Source organism: Pimephales promelas, chromosome 1, assembly GCF_988280905.1.
Source record: "Pimephales promelas chromosome 1, fPimPro1.hap1.1, whole genome shotgun sequence".
In the NCBI taxonomy this organism is placed as follows: Eukaryota; Metazoa; Chordata; class Actinopteri; order Cypriniformes; family Leuciscidae; genus Pimephales; species Pimephales promelas.
In genome coordinates, this window is record NC_142769.1 from 33,804,205 (window position 1) to 33,829,986 (window position 25,782).

At 36.7% G+C, this 25,782-nt stretch overlaps 2 protein-coding genes across 2 annotated transcripts in view; both read left to right on the plus strand.

Moving 5' to 3' along the window:
- The first annotated feature begins 784 nt into the window (after positions 1–784).
- Positions 785–3,110, plus strand: rxfp3.3a1 (relaxin family peptide receptor 3.3a1). The gene has a single exon (XM_089129469.1). It carries the CDS (start codon positions 961–963, stop codon positions 1,978–1,980), a length of 1,020 nt encoding a protein of 339 aa, XP_088985595.1. The 5' UTR covers positions 785–960; the 3' UTR covers positions 1,981–3,110.
- Positions 3,111–7,738: 4,628 nt separating this feature from the next.
- uacab (uveal autoantigen with coiled-coil domains and ankyrin repeats b) overlaps positions 7,739–25,782 on the plus strand; it is a 50,063-nt gene continuing 32,019 nt past the window's right edge. Inside the window, exon 1 of the mRNA XM_039653586.2 lies at positions 7,739–7,953. Within this exon, the coding sequence (XP_039509520.2) occupies positions 7,906–7,953 (48 nt within the window). The 5' untranslated portion in view covers positions 7,739–7,905. The remainder of the gene's footprint in view (positions 7,954–25,782) is intronic.

A 25,782-nucleotide genomic window follows, 5' to 3' on the forward strand; every position in this document is an offset into this window, starting at 1 on the left:
TAATGAAATGGTCTCCATGCTACACTAAAATTAGTAGTAAGGCTTTCCTCTGTATTTTTTTGCCTGTATTATTGGTGTCCCCTTCAAAATTTGCTCTTGAGAATTGTTATGTTTATTGTCCCCCCCAACATTTTGATGAAATTTTCGCCCCTGTCACTTACCCTCAAGTTGTTCCATACCTGTAAGACGTGTCTCTCTTCTGTTGAACACAAAAGAAGATATTTTAAAGAGTGATGGTATGGTTATCAAACAGATGACGGTACTGACTTCCATAGTAAAATTACTATGAAAATCAATGGCTACCATCAACGGTCTGGTTACCAACAATCATTAAAATATTTTCTTTTGATGACGATGACGACAAAATTTTCATTTTTGGGGTGAACTGTCCCTTGAAGCATCTAAACCAAAGCCTTGAAGTGGTAGTAAGAAACCGTGAGAAACTGGTGTTAATTTACATGTGACCAGCAGATGGCAGTGAAAACTTATTAAGTTGCTCCTATCTGCACCCTGGCAACTCCACACAAAGCCCCTTTAATAAACCTCATCCTCATCCCAGTTTAAGCTCTTTTTTATTAAAAATGTTATTTTTTTAATGTTTTTACCCTTCTATTACTTTACGCTATTTTATAAGGGTTTGAGCATAAAAAATATACATAAAGTCTGTTTACTCTGCGTCGTCCTGTCAATCAACCGAGAAAACGAATCACTGCTCTCGATGGGCGGGAACATTTCAGAAGCGCCCGTCATAAATTCTTGGCAGCGCCGCATTGTGCTCATAGTTGTTGCACATTGCACTTGTTTGTAGTCCTATTAATGTAGGATCAGTGATGTTTTGTCAGTTATCAGTTAAAAAGCCTAAAACTAGTAATTTAAAAGTAAAAAAGTAATTAATGTGACTAAATAAAAAGGCATACTCATTATAGATAGGCTATAGTGTATAGAAGTAGTCTATTAACTATGGGCAACAATGAAGTTGTGAAATCGCTGGATACAATGGGAGACGGTAATCAGAGTGGTGTAATCAACAGATCCATCAGTGATCGAGAGCGCTTTAAAAGCTTGGAAGACATTGATGTGAGCGCCGATGGGAGTCCGGTGTTGAGGTGCTTGATCTCCATCACCTACTCGGTGGTTTGCATCGTAGGTTTGATTGGCAACCTGCTGGTCGTCTTCTTTATTCGCGTGAAACAAGAGAGACGCACATCCAAAATAAACTTTTTCATCCTCAATTTGGCCGTGACAGATTTTCAGTTTGTTTTGACTTTGCCTTTCTGGGCCGTGGACACGGCGCTGGACTTCAGCTGGCCGTTTGGAGACGCCATGTGTAAGATCATCCTCTCGGTGACCGTGATGAACATGTACGCGAGCGTCTTCTTCCTGACCGCGATGAGCATCACACGCTACTGGTCAGTGGCTTCAGCTCTGAAGGACAGCACTAGACAGACCAGGTGCTCCATCAGGTGGGTCAGCGTCGTCCTGTGGACCCTGGCCACCGTCGCCACCGCGCCAACATCCATCTTCTCCACAGTCACTAACGTGGCCGGAGAAAAACTTTGTTTGTTGCGGTTCCCCGAGGGGCAGTATTGGTTGGCAGTCTATCATCTCCAGAAAATACTAATCGCTTTTATTTTGCCAATGGGAATAGTCTCCATCAGTTACCTGCTGCTATTGAGGCTCATCCGACAGCGGAGCATGAAGAACAACTCGAGGCGAAGAACGCAAGTCACAAAGTCCGTCACCATAGTAGTCTTGTCGTTCTTCCTCTGCTGGATGCCCAATCATGCCATAACGTTTTGGGGCGTGCTGGTGAAATTCAATGTGGTGCACTGGGATAAGTCGTACTATATCGTTCATACCTATGTGTTTCCGGTGACTGTGTGCCTGGCGCACGCAAACAGCTGTTTAAATCCACTAATTTACTGTCTGATGCGCAGAGAGTTCAGGAAAAAACTAAAGGACCTGTTTCTCCGCGTCTGAGAAACAAGTGCACGCGCATCTCGCGCGACTCTATCCTGTGGAACAAATGTGTAAAGGCCTAAAGAGTTATTTGACACAAAATGTAACTTTCGGTCATTATTTTTCTCACCCTCGTGTTTTTCAGGCATTTCTGTCTATATTTCTTCAGTGGAGATCAAAAGGAGATTCACAGGTTTGGGACAACATGAGGGTGAGTAAATAATGACAGCATTGTTATTTTTGGTGAACTGGCTCATGCGCTTGGTGTAATTGAATTTTTAATTGAACATTGAATTGTAGGCTATGAATGTCTTTGTATTGTTGTGGATCATTGTTTTAAAATAGGCTAATTCTCACAGTACTTTCACGTTAAAACCGACAATTTCAAAAACGCAGCTAAATTAAATTTAGTGGCAATACCTTTCAATGCACTATACTTCAATGGCTGATATGCTCATCATTTCTCTTCCATTTTCTTTTTTTAAATTAATATATTATTTTTGCACTTTAGTTCCAGGGTTAATTGTGTATAAGCTATAAATACACATAAATTAAAACATATTTAATTTATAAATAAAATAAAATAAAATAACATACAGAATATCGCCTGTAAGACATGGGATGTTGTTGGTGAGGATTACTCATCAGTATTAGCCTTTGAGTCAAAAATCCAGTTACACAAATGTGTTTTCCCTATCAGTGTTTTTGTATTTTGATTTACACTTTTTTTTTTTAATTTCATCCTCCAAAATCAAATTCCAATATCTTCATAGTTCGCTATAAGTTGTTGGGTAACAAGTGAACCTATAAGACACACTGATTTTTGGCCTATAGATTTAAACCGAAAGGCTGAACTGTGTTTTCAAGAGGATTTTGCATGAATGTCAGACTACTAGGGCAAGTTGTCACATCTTGTTCATGTACATTTAGGTTACACTTTATTTTAAGGTGTCCATGTTACAGTGTAATTATGCATTTAAGTACTGTGTAATAATAATTGACTTACTATAGGGTTAGGATTGGGGGTTTGGTTTATAGGGTTAGTTGCGTGTAATTATGCATAATTTATAGTTATTACAACAGTAACTACAAGCAACGTGTAACAATGACACTCTAAAATAATGTGAAGAGTTCAGATGCAAAAGCCTCTAAATGCCATTTGAAATTTTCTTCTTTAATGATGATTTTTATCAAACTTGTATATTTAAGCTCAGTAATTTCACTTAAATAACAATTAATAGGTAATTATCATTGCCATTTAAGTGAAATCACTGAACTTAAATATACAAGTTTGATAAAAATGATCATTCTAGAAGAAAATTTCAAATGGCACTTAGAGGCTTTTGCATCTGAACTCTTCATGTGTTACCCAAATTTAGGCCTACACAGCATATTAATTACAATATTTGATGGCCAAAATTTTGGTTTAATGTCATAAAATGTTACCTTTGCCATTTTTGCAATTCAATGAATTAGTTTCTTGCATACAGTATATAAACTGTTTAAATTCAGCTGAGATGCTAGGCTGTTTAATGGCCAGTTCCATTGTGACAACTTGCCCCGCTATTGGGCAACAAACTGTGAAATGTAATAACATGCAGAGAAATAATTAATCAGAATAAATATTGTTACGAAAACTAGCATCAGTCTCTCATATGTATTTTTTCATCATAAACCATTTAAAATTATTTAAAAAAAAATCTCAAAATACATCTCAGCATTTTACATTAGTGATAGGATATTACCTAATATACAATTTAACATTTTTAGAGAACTTGATAAGGATGGATGACCACACCACCTGGTTAACCAAAAGGCTAAGTTAAGTTAACAACCGTTTGTCAACTTTATTTTCTCTCCCTCACACATTCTGAATGACAACACACTCTCTCTGCATTTCCCTCTTGCAGTGCTCTCCATATCCAGTTTTGTCTCATTCTTAATTAGCATTACTGACAGACACTCCCACAAGCTCCAAGCCAAGATACCAGCATGCCGATCACAGCATTCTGGAATTCATTAGGCAAAAATAAGCAGAAATAAGCACGGTCGAATCAGTTTTTCAGAACATGTTTTTTTTATCCTATAGAAATGACAGCTCTGCGGCATGCAGTTAATTACCCAGAAAGGGACGATCAGGTTCATAACTGATGAGAATGCTTAACGTCTTGTTAAATTTTGGTTGCTTTAAATCACTTACGTAGTAAGCTAATGATGGTCATTTGCAGGCAATTTGGAAGATTTGAAAAGACAGTACATCTGCTGCTGTTTACCGTCACACTCGCACAGGAGCCTTTTAATGGTCACTCGGCACAGAAGTGATGCTCTTGACGATGTTCTTTTGGTTATGATGATGCGTCACACTCCCGTGTTCAGAGGGCAACAGACTGTGAGTCTGGACAGCAGTCAATGTTTTTTGGATGCATATAATTTCCCATCAAAGACTAACCAAAAATATCCTTTAAAAACAAAGCAGTAGCAGTCATTTGTCTGTGTCATTCACAATGCCATTTGAATACTATTTGAAATGTCATTGAAGCTCCTGTTTGTGTACACACTGTGTCTATTCAAAACCTAAATGTTTTGACCAGTGCTACTGCTATACTAAAACAATCCTTCCTTGTATTTTGATGTGATGTGGTCACATGTGATGTATTGAATGGACTACCTTCCCTTTCAGTTAAACGGTTCTTTGTTTCATGTAGGGTTTACTCTGCCGTGCTGTGTGGATGTAAATCTACTAGTTTGCCTATGGATGTTTGTCAATATTACAAAACTCACTTTGGTCTCCAGCTGAGTGTGCTGATATAATCAGATCCCCACTGTTAACAGGATTTCCTGTGGAGACATGGCTTCCTATTACCGAGTGAGTTAGGAGTTCGTCACTTCTTAATGCACATCATCATATCATATTCCCTTGATAAGAATTGTACCCACATTTAAAATGTAATTTGCCCCATTGGATTCTGCCCACGGCATTTCAGTAATATTGCAGTCTGCCTCTTAAATTATTCATATAAATCAAAAAGAAGAAGTAAATGTACTGTACTGCACCTATTGTAATTGACTTGCTTTTGCAGTTGATATCTTTGTTGTTGTAATTTCTTCTTCTTATTAGGCCTGTTTGTTTGACCTTTTTGAACGAAATACATTTGATCATGTCTGTGTTTTGTTTTGCTCTTTCTAGTGAGACTTCGAAGTCTGACAATGGCTCATAATAAATTCTGTAAAAGTTTATAGAATAGTTTGAACATCCAATCATGTTTTCAACACACATTGTGTTGTATGGGAATATGATTTATCAGGAGATTATTTCAAACAATTAAGGACTAATTACGCTTGAACTTTATTTGCATATAGGCAAATGAAAGACCTGTTAAAGAATGTTGCAGAATGAACACACAATGGATCCTCTCTCACATAGTGATGAGGATTTCATAAACCTACACTCTAAAAAATGCTGGGTTGTTTTAACCCAATTTTGGGTCAAATATGGACAAACCCAAAATGTTGGGTTAAAAATGTAATGTAAAAATTTAACCCAACGGCTGGGTTAGTCCATATTTGACCCAAAGTTGGGTTAAAACAACCCAGCATTTTTTAGAGTGTAGAGTATTTTATCAGTGTGTTATCGGGGAATTGAACCCATGAACAGGTTCAATCGAGCTACACTAACTATGGCCAGCATTCACATGTCATACATGTTTAAAAGACTGTTAGAAGATAATTTAAGCACTTCAGCTTGTGAACTTGCCCTCTTGATCCTATCCAAATCCCCTCTCTGGCAGTTATCTTTCTTCTGATGTCAAATCATTACTGTATGTAGTGGTGCTACCATCTCACTTCATACTTAACATAATACAATATTAGATGTTACCAGGCTTTTTACAGTAAAATACTGTTCCCCCATATTAGGCCTACAGCAAAACACTAGCTATTTTATACATTTACCCTGGAAATTACACCAAGGGTTAACAGTGTCAAGAAACCACATTATCACCAACACGAAAAACTATAAGCCAGACTCGCTTCTTTTCATGACTACTGCTGTGGAATGATAACATGATGATTTTTTTTTTTTGCATATGTGTTGTCAGAATGTCCACATCCCCCCTTGACACCTCAAACTAAACTTGACAAGAGGTATTATTCTTACTTCCAGCTAAAATCCACCTCACCAAATTTCTCACTATCGGCTGAAGGTCGCACAGATGTTGCCTACAGGAGTGTCGAAACACTTGGTGTCATCCTTGATGAAGTCACATTTTGTGAAAATCTATCCCTGCTTATGCTCCAAAGGGAAAATAATACTTGCAGTATCCTTGACTAACTGTCCTGGCTCAAAAAAATAACTGCATATAAAGTTCTCACATGGTGAATGTTACATCAATGTTAATTCTCTGTCATTGTAATCAATTTATAATTTGTTGTATTTTATTTAATTATTATTAGAAATTATGATATAAGAAAAGGTCGTCAACAATCTTTCAGAGGCCGAATATTAGTAAATGAACCGTAGTCATTCATCAAATTGTTCTGCTAATATTATTATGATAGTTTGTCCATGAACCAAAATTTGGCAGCGAGAGAGAGTCAAATTTCCTGCCAAATAACTGTTTGACATTGACCCGAGGGCTTATAGAAGGACAATCAGGCCTCTTCCTCTTTCACTTCTTGGACAAAATCTATAAACAAGTACAAAAATAATCCAACGATGTAGGCTACATAGGCCTACTGTATAATTTCGCTTATGGGAAAAGGCAACCTATCAATTTATACTAACTTAAAATGTATAAATATATAAATATCAGATGTGTCAAATAACGAGAGAATAGTGCAAAAATGAAATACATTTTATTTATGGAAAAAGAGACTTTTGTTGTGGTAACACGTTCAATCATTTCAAATAACTGCAAATGACACATGTAGGGCCTAAACATTTTCCTGCATAAAAGCATAGCCTATCACCTGGACTGACGTTTAAAAACAAGTGTGTGTGTGTGTGTGTGTGTGTGTGTGTGTGTGTGTGTGTGTGTGTGTGTGTTGTTAACTGTAATCATCTGACATTGCTCTAACCTCGAAGAAGCGCAAATGACGTCACCAGCTTCATCAAAGAGCTTCTCGTTTCTCTAGTTCTTTTCAAGGCCAGAAGGGGGCAACACATCTCTTAAGAGGCATAAATATAACCAATGATTAACATACATTCAGATATAAAATAAATAAATAAATGAAAAATTGCCAAAAGGTAGCCTACGCAAAATTTCTTTTTGGAATTATAAAACTAAAAAAAATAACAATTTAGCTCAGATTGTGATTTATTGTTTTGCACCAGGTATTACTGAAACTCATGTTTCAAACAATATTATTTTTGAATCATCAATGAATATATATATAGCATCATAATAAATACTGACTCTGTAGCTAATCAGTAGGCTACTAGGCTACTAATGAAAATCACTATTATAGGCTAGCTATTGGCCAACATAACATTTTTCTTTTCCCTCCACCCAAAGCAATTCAGCTGTTGATATCAAATAAATGTTTTCCAAATTATCTCTCTCATGCCCTGAATCTGAGACAAAGTCCAGCCTTTTTCCAGGTAAGGGTGACGTCAGACGTACAACAGCGTCTCCTGTTGTTCCCTGCTACAATTTCAAACGCTGCTAGGACCACGAGGAAGTTCCGCCCTCTCTAAAGTCTGATTGGCCAAAACATAATTTATTCAGCTATGGCTCTGTACTATTGGTTTACGCAGTTGTCGGTAAGGAAACGAGTCCAGATAAGCCTGGTGGTGTATCGCGTCAGGTGAAAAATCGCAGTGTGTTGTCAGACGTTAAAAGTAGTTTTTTGCGTAATCAAACTAAACCGTAAAACGTAACTGTTGTTTTATTTTATTCAAATACTAATATACGTGCTACTTTTTATTTATTCAAACAAGGAGAAAACATGAAGAGTTTGAAGTATCGACTGAAAAAGCATGAAGTTACCATCACAGTAAGTTGAGAGTTTGAAACAGATTTGCTTTGGTTTATGTTAATGTATGGAAACTACTGAATCAAAATTGCGTGATTTTTGTTTCTTGGCATAGTTGAATTACTTCATATATCTTCCGGTGTGTTGTATGCACTACTCATAGTTGTTTTGTTCTCAGAGGCTTTACTCAGATCATCTTGCATTAAGGCAAATCTTTTGACACCTCATCATGTCACATTCACTAATAGGGAACTTTTTGGTCTAACTTTGGAAAATTTTAATTACACTTGCCTCTCATTGCTGTTGTATTTGAAATTGTTTTACATATTCTGTATGTAGATAAGAGATCATTATTTCTATTAGAATACATTGATTTTCTGAAAATGACGCAATGTTTTTTTCCCCTCGAACATCTAAAATAACTCAAACACCCTTAAATGCAGATGCATTGAACACTTGAAATCTTTGTCCTCCCTTCTTTTTAATTTCCATGTCAAAGAGCCTGGCACACAGAACCGTGTGGGAAGCAGCATGGGGGTTAGTTTTTGAAGGGGCTTTTTCATGGGTTTTGTTTTGAACTGGCTTTAAAAGGAGGGGATCTCACTGCATGGTGAAAATGATTGAGAGGAACCGATATCATGTTCACTCAGCATTTGATGATCATTGCTCTCTTACTCTATGAGCTCTGTTTTGACTTGATGTTTTTTTGACACATGGGAAAGAAGCATTTCCACAGGCTTTCAGAGCCGGACTATTGTCACTGGTTGCTCTCTGATTTAACAGAACACAAAGGACCATGGGAGCACACCCTCTCTTTTTGTGATGTGTGTAGATGGCTGGAGGAGTTCTCTCAGAGTTTCAGCATTCATTCAGTAAATTTGTATGCACACAAATATTTTAGTTATGTTTTGTCTCAATGTTAGCACCTTCAAAATATCCCCTGTTAATGAATAAGTAATTTATATCTTATCTAAACAAATGCAATTTTGGGTTCTATTAGAAGAAATAGACGAGTGTGAAAAGTCAAGCAGGAATGGAAGAAACATTTATGGAATTATTACTTTTTATCATTTCTTACACATTTGCAGGAGTCACAATCTACATTTTGCAGTTCATTCATTTTACACTTTATCCCAATTTACCGAATAAATGATAAAAGGCAAGAGAGAGGATTTCTAGTTTTTCTAGAAGTAGAATGTGCAATAATAAACAAATGTTTATTTGGATTATGTATACAGGAATGTTCTAATAGCCGTGGAGCATGTTAACATCTTATTTATTTGGGCAAGGCAAGTTTATTTATATAGCATATTTCATACACAATGGTAATTCAAAGTGCTTTACATAGAATAAATTAAAATAATCAAAACAAATAAGACTAATTAAAACCAGTTTAGAATAAAAAAAATAATATAAAGTTCAGTAAAAACAGATGGGCGAAGAGTGTCACAGTGCTCATTCAGTAAATGCACATCTAAACAGTCTGGATTTAAATGTGACTACAGATAAGAGCACATCTGATCTCCTCTGGAAGCTGGTTCCAGCTGCGGCTGGCATAATAGCTAAAATCAGTGCTTAGAGTAAACCATTGGTATTTCTGGCTGATGTGATCCTAATGATCTGAGTGATCTGTTGGGTTTATATTCAGTGAGCATATCTGCAATATATTGAGGTCCCCCTAACCCATTGAATGATTTATATACCATAAAAACAGGAAAGAGGCTGCACTATGCATAAATTGTTTTATTTGCAGTATGCACTAAAATGATTTATATACCAGTAATAATACTGTAAAATACTTCAAACATCAATAATGAGTTGTTTGTAGTTGTACTCTTTACAACATCCTGGAATTATATACTGTAGTTCACGCAAATGTTGTCACCATATGCTGTTCCACACCCGTATGAACCTGTGAGGGTCCTGTGAAATTTATTTTTATTTTTCAAATTCTGTGTTTTCCGTTTTGAATTTTCCGCCCTTTTCACATTTCTGGGTTTCTCAGAAGTGGAATTTGTCATAGTTTGGTGAACGTCTATAGCGGTGAATGAGAGAATACGTTAAATATATTTTTTTGTTACCATTTGCTCAAAATGGCAAAAGAAAATCTCTAAAATAATGTTTTCAAAACTTTCAAAAAAGAGGAAAAAATAGAGAGATTGATAACAGCAGTCAGAAGAGAGAAATGTCAATCTTACCATTACTTTTACAGCTGCTGTATCAGAAACACCCTCACAGTAGTGTTAACTATTTTTTATCGTTTGATGCAACGGTAATACAAAGTATAGTGATTATAAATGTACATACATTTTTTTTTATAAATAGAAATTAGCCTATTAAAAACATTACATGATTTACAATGCTGAGCATTAAAATGCGTAATCACAGTCTGTGAAAAGGGTCCATAGTTTAAATGTGTTTAAAATTAATAATCAAAAATAGTTTTGTCTAAGGAAATTATGAAATGTTCATGAAGTGAACTCTATAGTATATAGTGAGACCCCAGACGCTGAGTGTAAACTGTGCTGCTCATTCACACAAAGACACGCAGAACATCCAGACATACATTCACGTACACTAGTCCAGGTCCATCTCAGTTGTGATTATTATTAATCATAAATTTTTATTATGACTGGATTCTGTGGTTTTTGTCCACATGGAAGAACATTACCAATTCAGCCAAGAAATATCTCATTTTGTGTTCCTTGGAAGAAATAGTCAAACGATTTTGGAACAACATGAGGGGTAGTAAGCGATGACACAAATTTCAATATGGGGTGAACTAACCCTGGAGAAGATGTTTAGTCACTGAAGCGCACTGCTATGTTTACATTCAACTCAACTCTGTCTTATAAAGTAGTATCATAGTGTTTCACATAGTGGTGTTTCTGGCTCTGTGGAGCCCTTGAAGCATGCCTGAGGCCTGAATGAAATTTTTGCACAATGTCCCACTGCATCTCAGTTTCTGTTTTCTTTTTTCAATTATGTGAACAAACTACCAAAAGCCATCAAGCCTGAGAGATCAATTACTGAAAACTCTCTGCCTTCATTTTGTTTTTAGTTGATTGCAAATTCCACAGTTTGATAACATATCTTAAAAAAATATCTTCGTAGTGTTTCTTTGTTGAATCATTGAAGCTGTTTGCATTACAAATAGGCATTTTAAGGGCCTCTTTGTTCTCCAGCTGTTAAGGGTGAAATCAGGACAACTGTACACTGCTTAAAGGGACAGTTCACATGAAAATGAAAATTGTCATCCTTTACTCTCCCTCATGACATTCCAAACCTGTATAACTTTTATCTCTTCTGTGGAACACAAAATAATATATTTTGAGGAATGTCTCTCACTAGCAGTCTTTTCGTGGTTCTCTTGCACAAGTCCATATCGCAATTGACCTATGACTAAGCCACGCCCCCAAACGCGATGAGCCAATCACAGTGTGCATAGCTAACCCAATACACCCGGACATTCTCTGCTTCCACGTCCATTGGAATGCATTGCAGTTAGTCAGTTTTCTTTTGTTTTTATGTTTTTTTTTCTTGTCAGTTTAAGTTTAAAATGGTCAAGCGGTGTGCATGGGGTACATGCAACTCTACACATGTATCCCATGTACACATGTATCACAACTCAACACTATGTATCCCGAGAGGCTGGGCGACGGTGTTTTTTTTTTTTTTTTTTTTTTTTTTTTTTTACTCTTTCAAACGGAACAATCCAAGCGCGTAGAAAATTTAACTGAGACAATTTTCCGTTTGTAAATTATTCCCAAAAAATGGAAAATGAAAGTTTGAAACCAATTTTTCACTTGGTTAATTTTGATGGTGCAAAGTGTTAACATGGACCTGTACTGTCCCCGATTGACAATTAGTTGATCATCCAATCATACTGAATTGAATTAAACTAATTGCAACTTCTGAATTGAGTCAAAATTTGTGATGCCCAGTCACTTCACAATGTGGAATCTGATTTCATGATTTGATCATAATTTCCTAACTTCTCGTTTGAATTCAATTGGGATTTTGCATTACACGATTTTAATCCACGACGCAGAGGCAAATTATTCATGCAGTGAATAGCAAAGGTATTTCATTAATAAAAGTTGGGGGGTTGACCGGTTTCTGTGTATGAATGTGTATGTGTGCTTCAAAGAAGACAACACATTAAAGAACAGTCTTTAAACTGACTGAAACGTGTCCGTGAAAAAATTAGACTACACACCTTACAGAATCAAGTATTTAGTCAGACTATGGTATAAAAAGTTTTAGTTTTCATCATCAGTAAAACGTTTTGAATAGAATCAATCATCCAGTCCACCAGGAATATCGTGCAGTATTTATTTATTTATTTTCCGAATTGATCGGTGGAAGTTCAGGAGTGTATAAACATAGTGTATCATAGTGTTTGTGCCCGTCTGTCTGAAAGCTTTGCCGTGTCCGTGTCTCTAGTGCCCACTGAGCCTCTCTGAAAGCTTTCCTGTGTTAAGCTCGGGCCCCCAATGTAGTGGGAAACTGACAGTGAGTATTGAAGGTTAACCTAGGATGAATAAATGGCTGGGGATTACAGGGAGTGGGAATTTGTTGTAGTTGAAAGCCCCCAGGCTTTCTATGTACAGCTCAAAAGACAGGAGCCCGGAACCCAGTCATCAGAACATGGCAGAGTGGATGTCATGTTACTGCAGTAAAATGAGTTGCAGTCCGGTTCTCTCTTCAATCCTCAAAGAGAATTCATTTGAGCTTTGATGTTGAACTGAAGTATTAATTATATTGCAGTGGGGGTAAATGTAAGTCCAAAACAAGGTTTTAGCTTTTCCAAAGTGGAAAAGAAAACTACCTAAGCTGGTTCAGTTTCAAGTATGTGTACCGCGCACAATATCAGATTATTATGATCCTCCTGTTTGATAAGAAATATGCATCAAAGTAATATTTAAACCTGATGGTCAATGCATTATAAATTATGTAAAAACGCACAGATTCAATGTGGTTTGAAAGCCACCTAAGCTCTGTTCTGAACATGGGCAATTGGTGCCTCGTTTGATCTGATTTCATTAATTCAGGAAGGCTGACTAAAGGAGAAAGATGATGTTTCAGACAATTTTTGTCTCCAGGCAGTTTTTGATAACATGAATGTCATTACTTTGTACTTGGAGTGATTAAGCTGATTCACTGCATGGATTTCAGAGACTGATTAATAAGTATGCAGTATGCACTTTTATGCAGCTTAGTTTTAGCATTTGAATTGGCAGGTCTGGGCCAGAAAATGTAGCTCTGTGCTGGCCAATAAAACCTGCGGGTCTCGAATCGTGGAACTGTTGTCACCGGAGGCCCAGGGGTGGAGGGGCAGGATAATGTTTTCACCAAGTAAAGTTTACAAAGCAGTCTTTCAGGACTGACGCAACACAAAAATAGACAGCAGAAAAATAGTTTGCTCCATTAGTTTGAGCAAAGCTGTCTGCACAGGAACCGGCCAATGCGGGGGACATTCAGTTAATGGACATCTCATTTCTATGTGGAGTTGCACAGCAGCTCCAGCCTTTTTGTTATGTATTATATCTTCTGACCACAATTCAGCTTATGATTGGATGAATTTGGATCATGATCAAATTACCTGGGAACATATTTTAACACAACTGAAACAAAGACTACAATGTGTGTTTGTGGCCAAGTTATGTTGTAGCACACTCTGTCAATGAATGGTAAACTATTATGAAGTTTGTGAAGTGAATTTTGGGTCTTTTTATTTCAGCAAGTTTTATTTAGGCTACTTATTTGGTAGAAGCCATTTGAGCAAATGTTTAATGCCATTTGATCATTGATCCTGAAACGCAGGGCTTATCAGTAAGTTTTTGGTTGTATGCAGGCTTTTTGTTGCACTTCCTCATTCCGTTTTCACTGAAGTCATCGAGAGGATGGTTTCTCCAGGAGTGAGATAGAAGAATGAGCTGTACCAGATGTCACACAGTTGTATGATTGCTTTTGACAGCATAACATCTGGCACATTTTCTCATCGCCCCCTATTTCAATGATTTTCACTCCTCCCTTCCTCTGTATTGGAAACAAAATCTGTTTATAGGTCCCAGTCTCGCTCTCTTGGGATGGATCTGAAAGGACATGAGACATTTCTTTCCTCACCCTTTCTGAAATCAACTTGCATAACCAAAGCAGACACTTTCTTGCTTAAGTATAAGAGAATGATTCAAGATTGTATGCATATAAAATTTGCAGGGTGAGAGACGCATAACTATCTTTGATGGTGTGTTCATTAAATGGGGTCAGTAAGTAATTTTTGAGTTTGAGCTAAATCAAACGCACCAGCAATTGGCTTTGTTTTTTTGTTGCTTGCTTCAGATGTAGTATTTAAAGTAGGGCTGAACGATTAATTGCATTTGCGATAAAATCGCGATATGATGAAACGCGATTTTGTAATCGCAAGAGCTGCGATTATACTGGTCACGTGACACGCGAGAGAAAAGCAGTCTGCAAGATAAAGCATCAACTTGCCACGCTACGCGGTCTGGCGTCCAGAAAAGAACAGTTTATTGTGTTATTTATTCTCTCCTCTCCTCAACAATCCTGGATCGATTCAAAGAATTTCAGAGTCGAGTCTGAGCTTAGTTTTTAAACACAGATGCGTGATGACGCTGCGCGTGCTTTAGAAACGAACCGTGTTCTGAATCTGCTTGCTTCTATTTTCTCGCTCTCTCTCTTCCTCACTCACACACACGACACCGCTCGAACCTTCCAAAACATAGTAACGTTATTTCATAAAGTTCGGGATTGAACCGAATTACAAGGACATTCGCGGGCTTCATTGAACAGGTTTTGCCGCTTTGCTTGATGTTATAACGTTACTCTTGCAGTGCGCGTTCTCTCCCGCGGGAATTTTCTTTACAAATGCTTCACAGAGGCATTATTTATGTCTTTTGGAATGCAGTTGGCTTATACAGTATATTAAAACCATGAAAATCACTGAGAAGGCTGCTTTCATTTTAAAATACTAACGCGTGCTTTGTGAAGAGCGCTCGTTCATGCGGCCGTGAGCGACTCATTGGTAAATGTACTTGCATGTCAAAATGCTTTTATGACGCGAAATTAATGTAAACACGGTCAGTTATATCTTAAACCAACAGGACAAACCACATTTAGAATTTCAAAAGAGATATATGCATTAGTGTGAATGCAGCTTATCGTATCTAAACTGAGGGGGAAAATCACTCCAGCTCTTGAATGAAAAACATTCAGACAGCCTACTTTTAAATACTGAGACCACTCTTTGTTTATTGCTTGTAATGTTTTTTTTTGTTTCTCTTTATTTACTAGCTTTTATATTTTGAAGCTATATTATTTTATATAGCCTATTTAAAATTCTTAACATGTAATTGCTTTAATTAAATGTTTTTTTATATTTATTTTTTAAAGTATGTGTTTTTACACATGCAATTAAATACATATTTTAAGAGTTATTAAGATTAATTAATAAGAAAAAAAGTAGATCGAATCATGAGCTATCTAAAGATTCCCATCCATACTATACAATTATTTATTGCTTGTCTTTGTCGACTAATATAGAAGGTAAATAACTTTTTTTTTAAATCGCATATTAAATCGCAATCGCAATATTGGCTAAAAAAATCGCAATTAGATTATTTTCCAAAATCGTTCAGCCCTAATTTAAAGCTCTCATATTTTTTTGTTCTATTCTATTTTTTTTGTCACCCAGAACTGTTGCTTCTTCTGAGAGCTATAGCAGCTGTTTTTCACTTGAGCCATACAGCCATGCTTGCCCACACTCGTCTTGTACAGTAGAGGATGTGTGTTCAAAACACGTACAAACAACACGCTTCCATGATTTTGATGTATGATTTTGTGACCTTAGTAGGGCAGGACTCTCCTTTGTCTTTCTTCATTTCCCCAGAGTGGGCTCAGATAACAGTGCAGTATCTCTAGACATGGTTCACTTTCGTTTTTTTACTCATCCATTCTTCTCCTGTTTTTCACCTGGCTCCCAGAGACTCTATGCCTTGGTGTATTCATTTCCTATGACTTAATTTTGAGACATTTAATGAATTTCTGGTATTCCAACTTTTACAAATGCTTTCTATTTAGCTTGGCTCCTAAATTGAACAAAGGAACAGAAATATTAATGAATGGCCCCAAATTCTAATTAATGCTTGTCATTAAAAAGAAAATATGATAACGGACAAGATTCAGTGAAAGATCTGTGCTGATCATAGCATTTTGTCACTCAAGAAAGATCTATATTGTGTTAGTGTTTACTACGTACATGTTTATTAGGGCTAAAACGATTTTAGTCGACAATAATAAATTGTCGACAAATATCTTTGTTGTCGAGCAGTCGTTTGATCTCACATGACCTAATGTAAGGGCGTGAAATGTCACGATTTGACTGTTACAGCGCTGTAGCGCTAGAGTGTAATGCACTGCAAATGTGCGAATTATGACGGAGTGCAAACGAATCCGAACTAGCAAGGTTTGGGAAAGTTTCACAAAACTTCAAACCAAGAATGCTGTCGTGTGCAATACATGCAAGGCGGAACTTGCTTTTCACGGGAGCACAACATGCATGTTGGAACACTTAAAGAGGAAACATCCCGGCAAAAGAGGAGCCGGTGAGAATTGAGTGTTCTACTAACTAGCGGTAAAACCCTAGATTAGAGAATGCAATACTACTAATAATAGTAATAATATTATCAATAAAAATAATAATACTTGTAATAATAAATATTATTTTGCATAGAATAAAGCTTGATCGAGCTTAGGAGTCAGGGCTGTTTTTATTATTGTAACACTATTAGGTATTAATAGTCTTAACACTTGCCTGTATTTTGTTCCATAATCAAGAAGACTTACAAAAGGTGATGTTTGGAAGAATATCATGGGAGTTACTTTTTCATACTGTAAATTAAAAGGTGAATGAGAACGTCTCTGTCAGCTCAATTTTCATCTAAAAAAAGATTGTAATTGCATAGCCTACTTATAATATTGGTTTGCAGATTAATATTTACCATTCTTTGTGTCCTGAAGTAAATGCCCCCTTTTCTGCTTCAGTTCTAAGAAAAGCAGAAAATCTTTAAATCCGAAAATTTAAAGAGAATGACCTGTTTAGTTGGCTAAAAGTTCATTAAAACGACCATTTCAAAAGCTGAACTGATTTTCTTTTTTTTTTAATTATAGTAAGAATATGTATAACTCAATGTTTTAAATAATCGTTCCATACCTACTGATTAGGCGGTGAAATAATCGACGATTAGTCGATTAATCGCTTGAACAATCATTAGATTAATCGATTATAAAAATGTTTGTTTGTTGCAGGCCATTGTTTATTGGTACTTAGTACAAATATGTACCTCAGTAAATGACTACGATGAAAAGTGGTTTAATTGTCACTGTTTTGAGACATTTGCAATATTACTGCACATATACATTTTCGTCAATAAATACAAGCAGTTAGATATATGAACTTTTTTATATTATTTTTTTATTTTTATTTTACATTAGTAAATACTAGGGCTGGGTAATAAATATCGATTTCTCGATATTAATTGATTCTCATTTTTACGAACCGATATCAATTCTTAAATCTCAAGAATCGATTAGTCATCCTGTTTCATTTGAATGAATGAATCGCGGTTGCACGCATCCAAAAAAATCGCAACAATCTTTGTCCTTTGTTACTATTGATATGAAACAAAGTCTCAATTTTCAAATTACGTCCATTTTCTTTAGAAATTCAAAAACATAAATAACGTTTTGGCGCTGTGGCGTGAGATCGCTATGGGGCAGCTCAAGAGAAGCAGCAGCGCTGCCGCTGATCTCTCTTCCGGCTTAATAATACCAGTTACAGCGTGAAATAAACATGAATGAGCATCTGAAAGTGTGTTAAAAGATAGAGTACAACTTATCGAAATCCGTATCATGTCACATTGATTCGCTCAATCAGCGTTTCTACCATGGAAAGACGTCAGTTAAACAGCTTGTAATCAATGTCATGTATCGTCATATTTACCTCAGGAAACCCACATAAACTTGTTAGTCGGCTAGAAAAAATAACTCCAAAGAGGAGCATTTTGCTAAATATATACACCATATTACACATGCATTATAATCTTAATGTTCTTCAATATTTAATGCATATTTGAATAAATCTGGCAAGTTTTTATGACAGCCACCATTTAAATGTTTATATTTCATATAATACTTCTTATAAAAATAAATAAAAGTGTAATTTAAGTGTTTGTATAACTACAAAACAGTTAATTATTACCTTCATATAAGGCTAAGGTAAGTTGCCAAAGATCGCAGGGAATGGAGAAAACTGGTGACCCTGTTCGCAGCCGATTGATGATGATGATGATGATGATGATGATGATATAAGGCTAATGAAGCCTAGTAGGCTACAACTAGACTCCCATAGTTTACAGCATTAGTTAAGAGATTTGATTTCCTTGAGAAAATTTGCCATTTATTGTTACTGATATCCAAAATAATCAATATTGAATCGAATCGAAATTGAATCGAATTGCAAGCTTGTGAATCGAAATCGAATTGTGAAATTTGTCTCAATACCCAGCCTTAGTAAATACTAAAAACTCATGAAACTGTCATGTAGTGACTTAAGGTAAATGCTCACAACAATGCTGCTGGTCACTTTACAGTGTCACAATGACCCTTTTTTTTTGTAAGTGCCTCAACCGTCAAAGTTTAATGAGTGTGTATGACAAGAAGCTGCCTGAAGTAAGCTACATTGAAAACAGATTGGCACTCATATGTATACAGCTCCAGGGTGAAGTTTGGGGTTTTTGTCCTCAAAATGATGAGCACACATTTAACTTGAACTACAGGCCATGCTCGTTTTCTCCTGTCAATCTTTGGCATAAAATGCAAGGCATATTGTGGCGTATACGGACATTCTTTTCAGGTTTACTGGTGCTAAAAAAAAAACATGTACTACTTTCTATTAATTTCTTCAATTTATTGCTGTTGTTATGGCAGTTAACAACAGCACAGCTTAACCCTCTGCTCATTCTAATTTGATTATACAAAATCACAAAGTGTCCTTTTCACGACACAAAATAACCATTTCATCTATAAATGTTCCATTCACAGTAACTGCCTTTCATAAAGCTCTTACCATCAAACTTTTGATTTGCATCTATTCTCATTCAGTTCAATACATTTGTCTATTATTTTATCCAACTGATCCTAATGGTTAATAAATGAATAATTTGGTGCAGCTATAGATTTCTATAGGCATTGGTTCTGTAGACATAGTTTCCATATAAATTGCTTGTAATTTCCGATATGGATAACCAAATGTAATGAATTCTTTTTAGAAAGTGACTTATCTTGTGATAACCACCAGTATATTCAAGGTTCTTGCATGAACATTGTGTGTGTGTGTGTGTGTGTGTGTGTGTGTGTGTGTGTGTGTGTGTGTGTGTGTGTGTGTGTGTGTGTGAGTGAGGAAGAGAGGGAGGGAGAGATAAATTTGCTATTTGTGAACATATATATATATATATATATATATATATATATATATATATTTCACATTGGCACATTGGCATCAAAATAGGTAAAATACATTTAATACACCATTATGTTTTTTCCCGTCGCCCTTTGTGTGAGGATAGTGAGTTGCCCACTGTGTGAGTGAGGAAAGTACGTATACAGATCCACCTCTGTGGGAAAGTCAGTAACTACTAGTGGCCTACGACAAGTCATTAGTCCTATTTTTTGACCTTCCGACCCGCCATATATACGGTTGAAAAATATGATGAGAAGAAATGACACTGCTGAATTGTTAACAATATTATGGATGACACACCACGTCTCCTTCCATAAATAATAGGGACTTTAAGCAACAGCCTCTGGTGGAACGGCAACAGCATTCTGGTGTTCTATTGCGCATGCGCGACATTAACTGCTACTTCTTGACGTTCTACTGTAACCGTCTACTACGGGAGAACAGCTTATTTGCCGTAGTCGTTACTACGTGACAGATTAAGACAGTTAATGTTATGTTTTAGGTTATGTGGCATTGAAATCGTTTCTGCATATCATTAAGTGCTAAAATCAACCCTTCTCTTTCTTTTTAAAACCACTTTCTTTTTGTATTTTGTTTGATGATTAAATTATTCCCTATGCCGTCCTCTTTACTGTTGCTTAGTGATTTTTGCGCTCTTTAACTACGGCAGTTAACTGTTTATTTCCGGCTGCCGTCGCCGTTCTATCAGCAGCTGTTGCTTAAAGTCCCTAATAATAATGTCTAGTACGGTGGCTGTGATATACCAACGTCCGTTGCCATTATTTTTGGAATGGCTTATCGCGAAAGGAAAAAAAAATGTTTTAGTCGCAGAACACCGTTAATAGAAACGCTGTCATTTCACAATTTTTTTTATCGACAATCAGAAAAAAACAACGCAAAAGTTTTGTGAAAATATGTATTGACGCCACTTAACCGAGCAAAAAGGTTTCACTCGGTTATGCAATTTTAAACGGTTAATCGGTTAACCGGTTAACCATGGACACCCCTAAAATTAAGTCATTAATTATTACTCACGCCCATGCTGTACCAACCCTGTAAGACCTGAGTAGACTAAAGCTTTAAATGTCCAATTTAAAACGAACAAATTCGAATCGAAAGCCAATATCTTCTGACTATGTAATTATGTAGCCTAGCTAATTATGTATTTCTCTCTAAAGGTGCATCCGGGGATGGAGATTTATTTTTAGCAGAAACTGATTTAGAAAACAATAGTTTATTAATAAACAATTATTTTATTATCAGACAGTTTCACTCGGTTATGCAATGTTAACCGGTTAACCATGGACACCCCTAAAATTAAGTCATTAATTATTACTCACCCCCATGCTGTACCAACCCCGTAAGACCTTCGTTCATCTTCGGAACACAAATGAAGATATTTTTGATTAAATTTGAGAGCTGGATCACTACCACATTGGCATAAACTTGTTAGTCAGCTAGAAAAATGTTAGCATTTTGTTAAATATATATATGCGCCATATTACATATTCATTATAATTTTTAATGCTCCTCAATATTTAATGCATGTTTGAATAAATCTGACAAGTTTTCTATGACAGCCACCATTTAAAAGTTTATATATAACTCTCTTATTATAAAAATAAATAAAAGTGTAATTTTAAGTGTTATAGCTAGCTACAAATCAGTTCATATATATTTCTCATTTACTTAATGTTTCATCGTAAAGCAACTATTGTGGCGGTTCAAAAAGGTGATAATATTGTTTTTGAATACAGTTTTTTATAATTTGCAAAAGATAACACTTTAGTGCCAGCTCAGGAGCTGGAGAGTCAGATAATGAGCGAAATGTGTTGCTGCATATTGATCGTTTGGAATGTTCTTGATAAACAAACAGAGACAGCGTTCACAATGTTGATGAATGCCTATGAGTGAATTCTCTAATTATGGACCATGGTATCCGTAGAGTAGCCTATATCATCCCCATGGGCTCTGGGATCACAGAACCCCCTTGGCATTGGTTCTATTTACTACTGCTGTCAGATGCTGATTTGAGTTTAAGGTCACCATGAATAAAAAAATAAAAAATGACTTATGATTTCTTTTTATTTGTAAGTTTTTTATGGAATATTGCAGTGTTTATTAGCTCTTTTCATCTCTTCTCAATCTGTCACTGACAAAAATCCAATCAATGGAACCAATCAGTTCCCGACGGACAAAATAATCAAGTCCCGACTCCCATACCACATTTAAGTTCAAAAAGCTGTTTCACTTTGAAATGTCACCATAGTGAAGAAAAGATTATCACAACTTCTGTTTCATGCTGAGTTTAGCAAAGCATTTGTAGTAAATGTATTGCCTGTTGTGTTGAGAGAAGTGTTCATATAATTTAGGAGTACGTGCTTTTACTGTTGATTTTTATCGATCCTGAAAAATATTTGGCCTCCTTCTATGAAACATGAATGATCTAGTTTTTGTGTACAGGTATACAGTATATACATGCTGTTTGTGAAAGAGACAATATGAAACTGGGTCTCCAAACACTCTGTGTGACTGCTTGTGATTTTTGTGTGGCTCTTGTTCTGCTGACCTCAGCGAACAGCCGAGCACACCCACACCCACACCCACACCCCCCCACACACAAACACACACACACACACACACACACACACACACACACACACACACACACACACACACACACACACACACACAAACACACAGACACTCAGTGCTGAACCACAGCAATTGTAACTTTGACTGCAGTTATGTTAGTTCACAATCATCAGCAATAAAGAAACCTGACAAAAGGTGTTTCTTAGACCGCTCTACTAAATTATTTAAAATATTACTGGTGCATAGAAGCAGATTTTACTTTTGTCACTCACATTGGATGGTTATACTTTAACAAATCCGCAATAGTTAAGCTTGCCTAAGCGTAGAAGACTTGTGAATGCACTTCAGGTTTCAAACAATAGTTTGGAAATAAGGCATTAGGACTGCCTCCCAGAGGAGAGACATGGCATTAGCTTGCCTTGAATTCATTGCCCTTACATAAAGCTTGAGTTTCTACTTGGCTCCATCATAAAAAAAAGTTTCTACTTGGCTCCATCGTTAAACCAGCTCCCCCTTGCAGGGACTATCCAATCCCTGTTACTTATACTGCCTGTTAAATGTTTACTTGACATAATATGTTATGATGTTTTTTCTTAAAGGGGTAGTCTTTCAACAATTAAAATTGTCATTTACACACAATCTTGTCGTTAGAAACCTGTATGACTTTCTTTCCTTTGTAGAACGCAAAAGAAGATATTTGGTAGACTGTCTCTTGTGTTCCCTTTCGAGGGAACTCTCACTGTGTCGTCGACGTGACGGCACTTAGTGGAATGCCCAAGCATGAATGAAATCGGTCCAATCCTAATTGGTGCTGCGTCATGACGTAGTAGATGACGGCATAACCGTACGATACTAAGGGACGCCCAGCACACACACACACACATCAGCTTTTTGCTCTTCAGCAAGCGTTCTGTGTCAAACTGTCTGTCCGCTGTTGTTTGTCCCATAAGAATTGTCCTAAATAATTACAATATAGAATCTAGTGGCTTGGATCTCGCGTTTGTCGAGGCAGTGTGTAGATTACGATAAAGATTCTGCGACTGGGATCTCGCGTTTGCCGAGGCAGCACGAAGGTTAAAGGGGTCTGCATTGCAATTCGGAATCTAGTGGCTCGGATCTCGCATTTACCGAGACAGCGTGCAGATTACGGGACTACTTTGCGATAAAGATTCTGTGACTGAGATCTTGCATTTGCTGAGGCAGCGTTTAGATTTAAGGTCTGCATTGCAATGCAGAATCTACAGTATATTGCAGTAGAGAATGATTTTGTGTGCGGACGCATTCGCTGCCCAGCCATAAGTCTTACTATAGGTGGCTGAGGTGGCACACGTGCACAGGAAATCAGTGAGACCATACTGACTTTTCATTTTATGTTTACAAAATAATTATGTTTAATACTTCACAGAAGAAAGTAAGTCATATAGGTTTGGAATGACATGAGGGTGGGCAACGTTTGGGTGAAATAGGCCTTTAATTTAAAATTTAACTTGACAAAACTTAACAAAGTGTCACTCAAAGAAATTCCCAGAAGTGCCTGGCAGGGACTTAAGGAGGCCTACCATCCCAGATAGAGCTACTGATACAAAGAATACTTTTCTTCTTCCAAGTTAGTAACCATTTAGTTGGCAGTGTGTGTGGGGGTGGTATCTAGGAAGAGGAGGGGGAGTGGGAAGGAGATTCCAAAGGCTGGAGTGAGACAAGTCCTAACCTGCCATTCTCAACATTGGTTGCCGAGCAGGAGGGTTGCTAGGCTTTAGCTGGCACTGTGCTTTCACTTAACATTCAGACTGACAAACAAACATAGACGCACTCATCTTTTACTATCTGTGCTTCTGTTCTTCGTCTAGTCTGATCAACTCATCTTATTCTCATCAGAGTGTACCTTGTGTTTTTTCAGGTGTTTCTCTCTGGCAAATGCAATATTGGGCCAGATGAACATTTCTTTTCTTGTTTTTCCAGTGGGATTTTATTGAGACATAGATTAGATAACTGAGGTCAGGCAAATATTGTTTTAATGAAATATGTGGACCATTGAATTTCTGGAATGCTGTAAGTGATTTTTGCAAACAGTTCTTTTAAAGAATTATTGATGTAAGTTGGGGTGGACATATTGAAGAGATCTTAAAGACATTGACAATAGCTCAAGTTACATGACACTTGTTAGACATGTTCTCATTCCAGTTTGGTTCAGAGCTGTTAAGTTGTGAAACTTAGTTTTTTGAAAAGTGGGTGGGACAGGAGGTTGGGGGTTGGGATGAGTTAATACAATGCTATATCAGAGATGTACAATAACAATTGCAGAGATGGGTTGTTGTCCAGAAATCAATTGCAGAAGAACATTGATTTTAATTTATTGACATGTGTCAATATACTATAATACAATGTATTGTTTGTCCAAGGTTCTTGACATCAGTGAATTATACATAGGTCCACATTAAACGTTTGTGCTCTAATGGTCTTTTGGTAGAACTTTTAAGCATGCCGGAGGTTTTGGATTCTAATCCGCCCTCATATTGTTTGTTTGTTTGTTTGTTTATTTATTTATTTATTCATTTTTCATGCGAAAACAAGAATACATATCGGAAGGACATTACATGTTGTCCAGCAATGCTGATGTTCTTAACATTAACAATTTGAGAACAAAGTATAATTTGTAGGGTTTTGCGTTATATGATAATAACTTGTTAGATCGTTAGATTTAATAAGATTTAATTTACTGCAATGTTAGAACCAGAACAAAAGTGGATGTTTCTTACTTGTTCAGATGACATTTTCCGGTGAAATTCTTATGTTGGTCAAACTTCCAAAAATAATAATCTGTGATTTGTGAATGCCAGTATCCACACCGGCGTGGTGACTGGCCTCACAGTCTCCTCAAACGTTGTGTTCATCCGCGCTGTGCCGTGCCGGGGGTTTTGAACTACAACTTGTGCAAAGTTGATAATTCTGCGAATAACTGCAATCGCAGATTTTGAACAGAGATGGTGACATAGAGGAAAACCTGCGCACTAGAGACTTTACTAGATGCGTGGATGGGCAATTGTTTCATCCGCAACTGCATCACAAAACTCATCCATCCGCCATCCATCTGCACCAATGTTTTTGACCAATTTTCAAAACCGCACACGCCCGCCATCTGCTGATTGGGCGATACAAGGCGCTGCTGATGACAGCCCCGATAGTTAAAAGCTTCGAATATCAGCAGTGAGCTCCATCTCCGATCGGCACGCAGGGACAAAAATATATATTTTTATAACATATTTTATTTTACATCCTGTGTTATTGGGATCTCGATGGGCGAAACTTGTCAAGGTGTTCGTGGATGTTTGAGGTTTAGCAACACGCTTGCGATGCACCATATTAGACCCGTCTTGTCGTAGCGGTCACGAACATATACTGCTTTGCAGGTTACATAGCCTGTACTGGTGTTATCCTGATTTACCACTTTGTAAAACTTATTCCAGGCAACACTTTTCTGACCTTCTATTTCCTTTGTTTTTAATTCCCCTTGTTTGAGCTTGTCACGTACCTCCTTCACCAGCGTTGCCATCTCTGATAATAACAAGCAGTCTCTGACTCGACTAGCTGCCTGATGAAAATTTGACTTTCAAAGTTTGCTCGATTTATAATTTTTTTATTTTTATTTTTTTATTGGATGTAACATTATTTAATGCACTGTGAACTAACATGAACAAACAAAGAAGCAGCTTTAT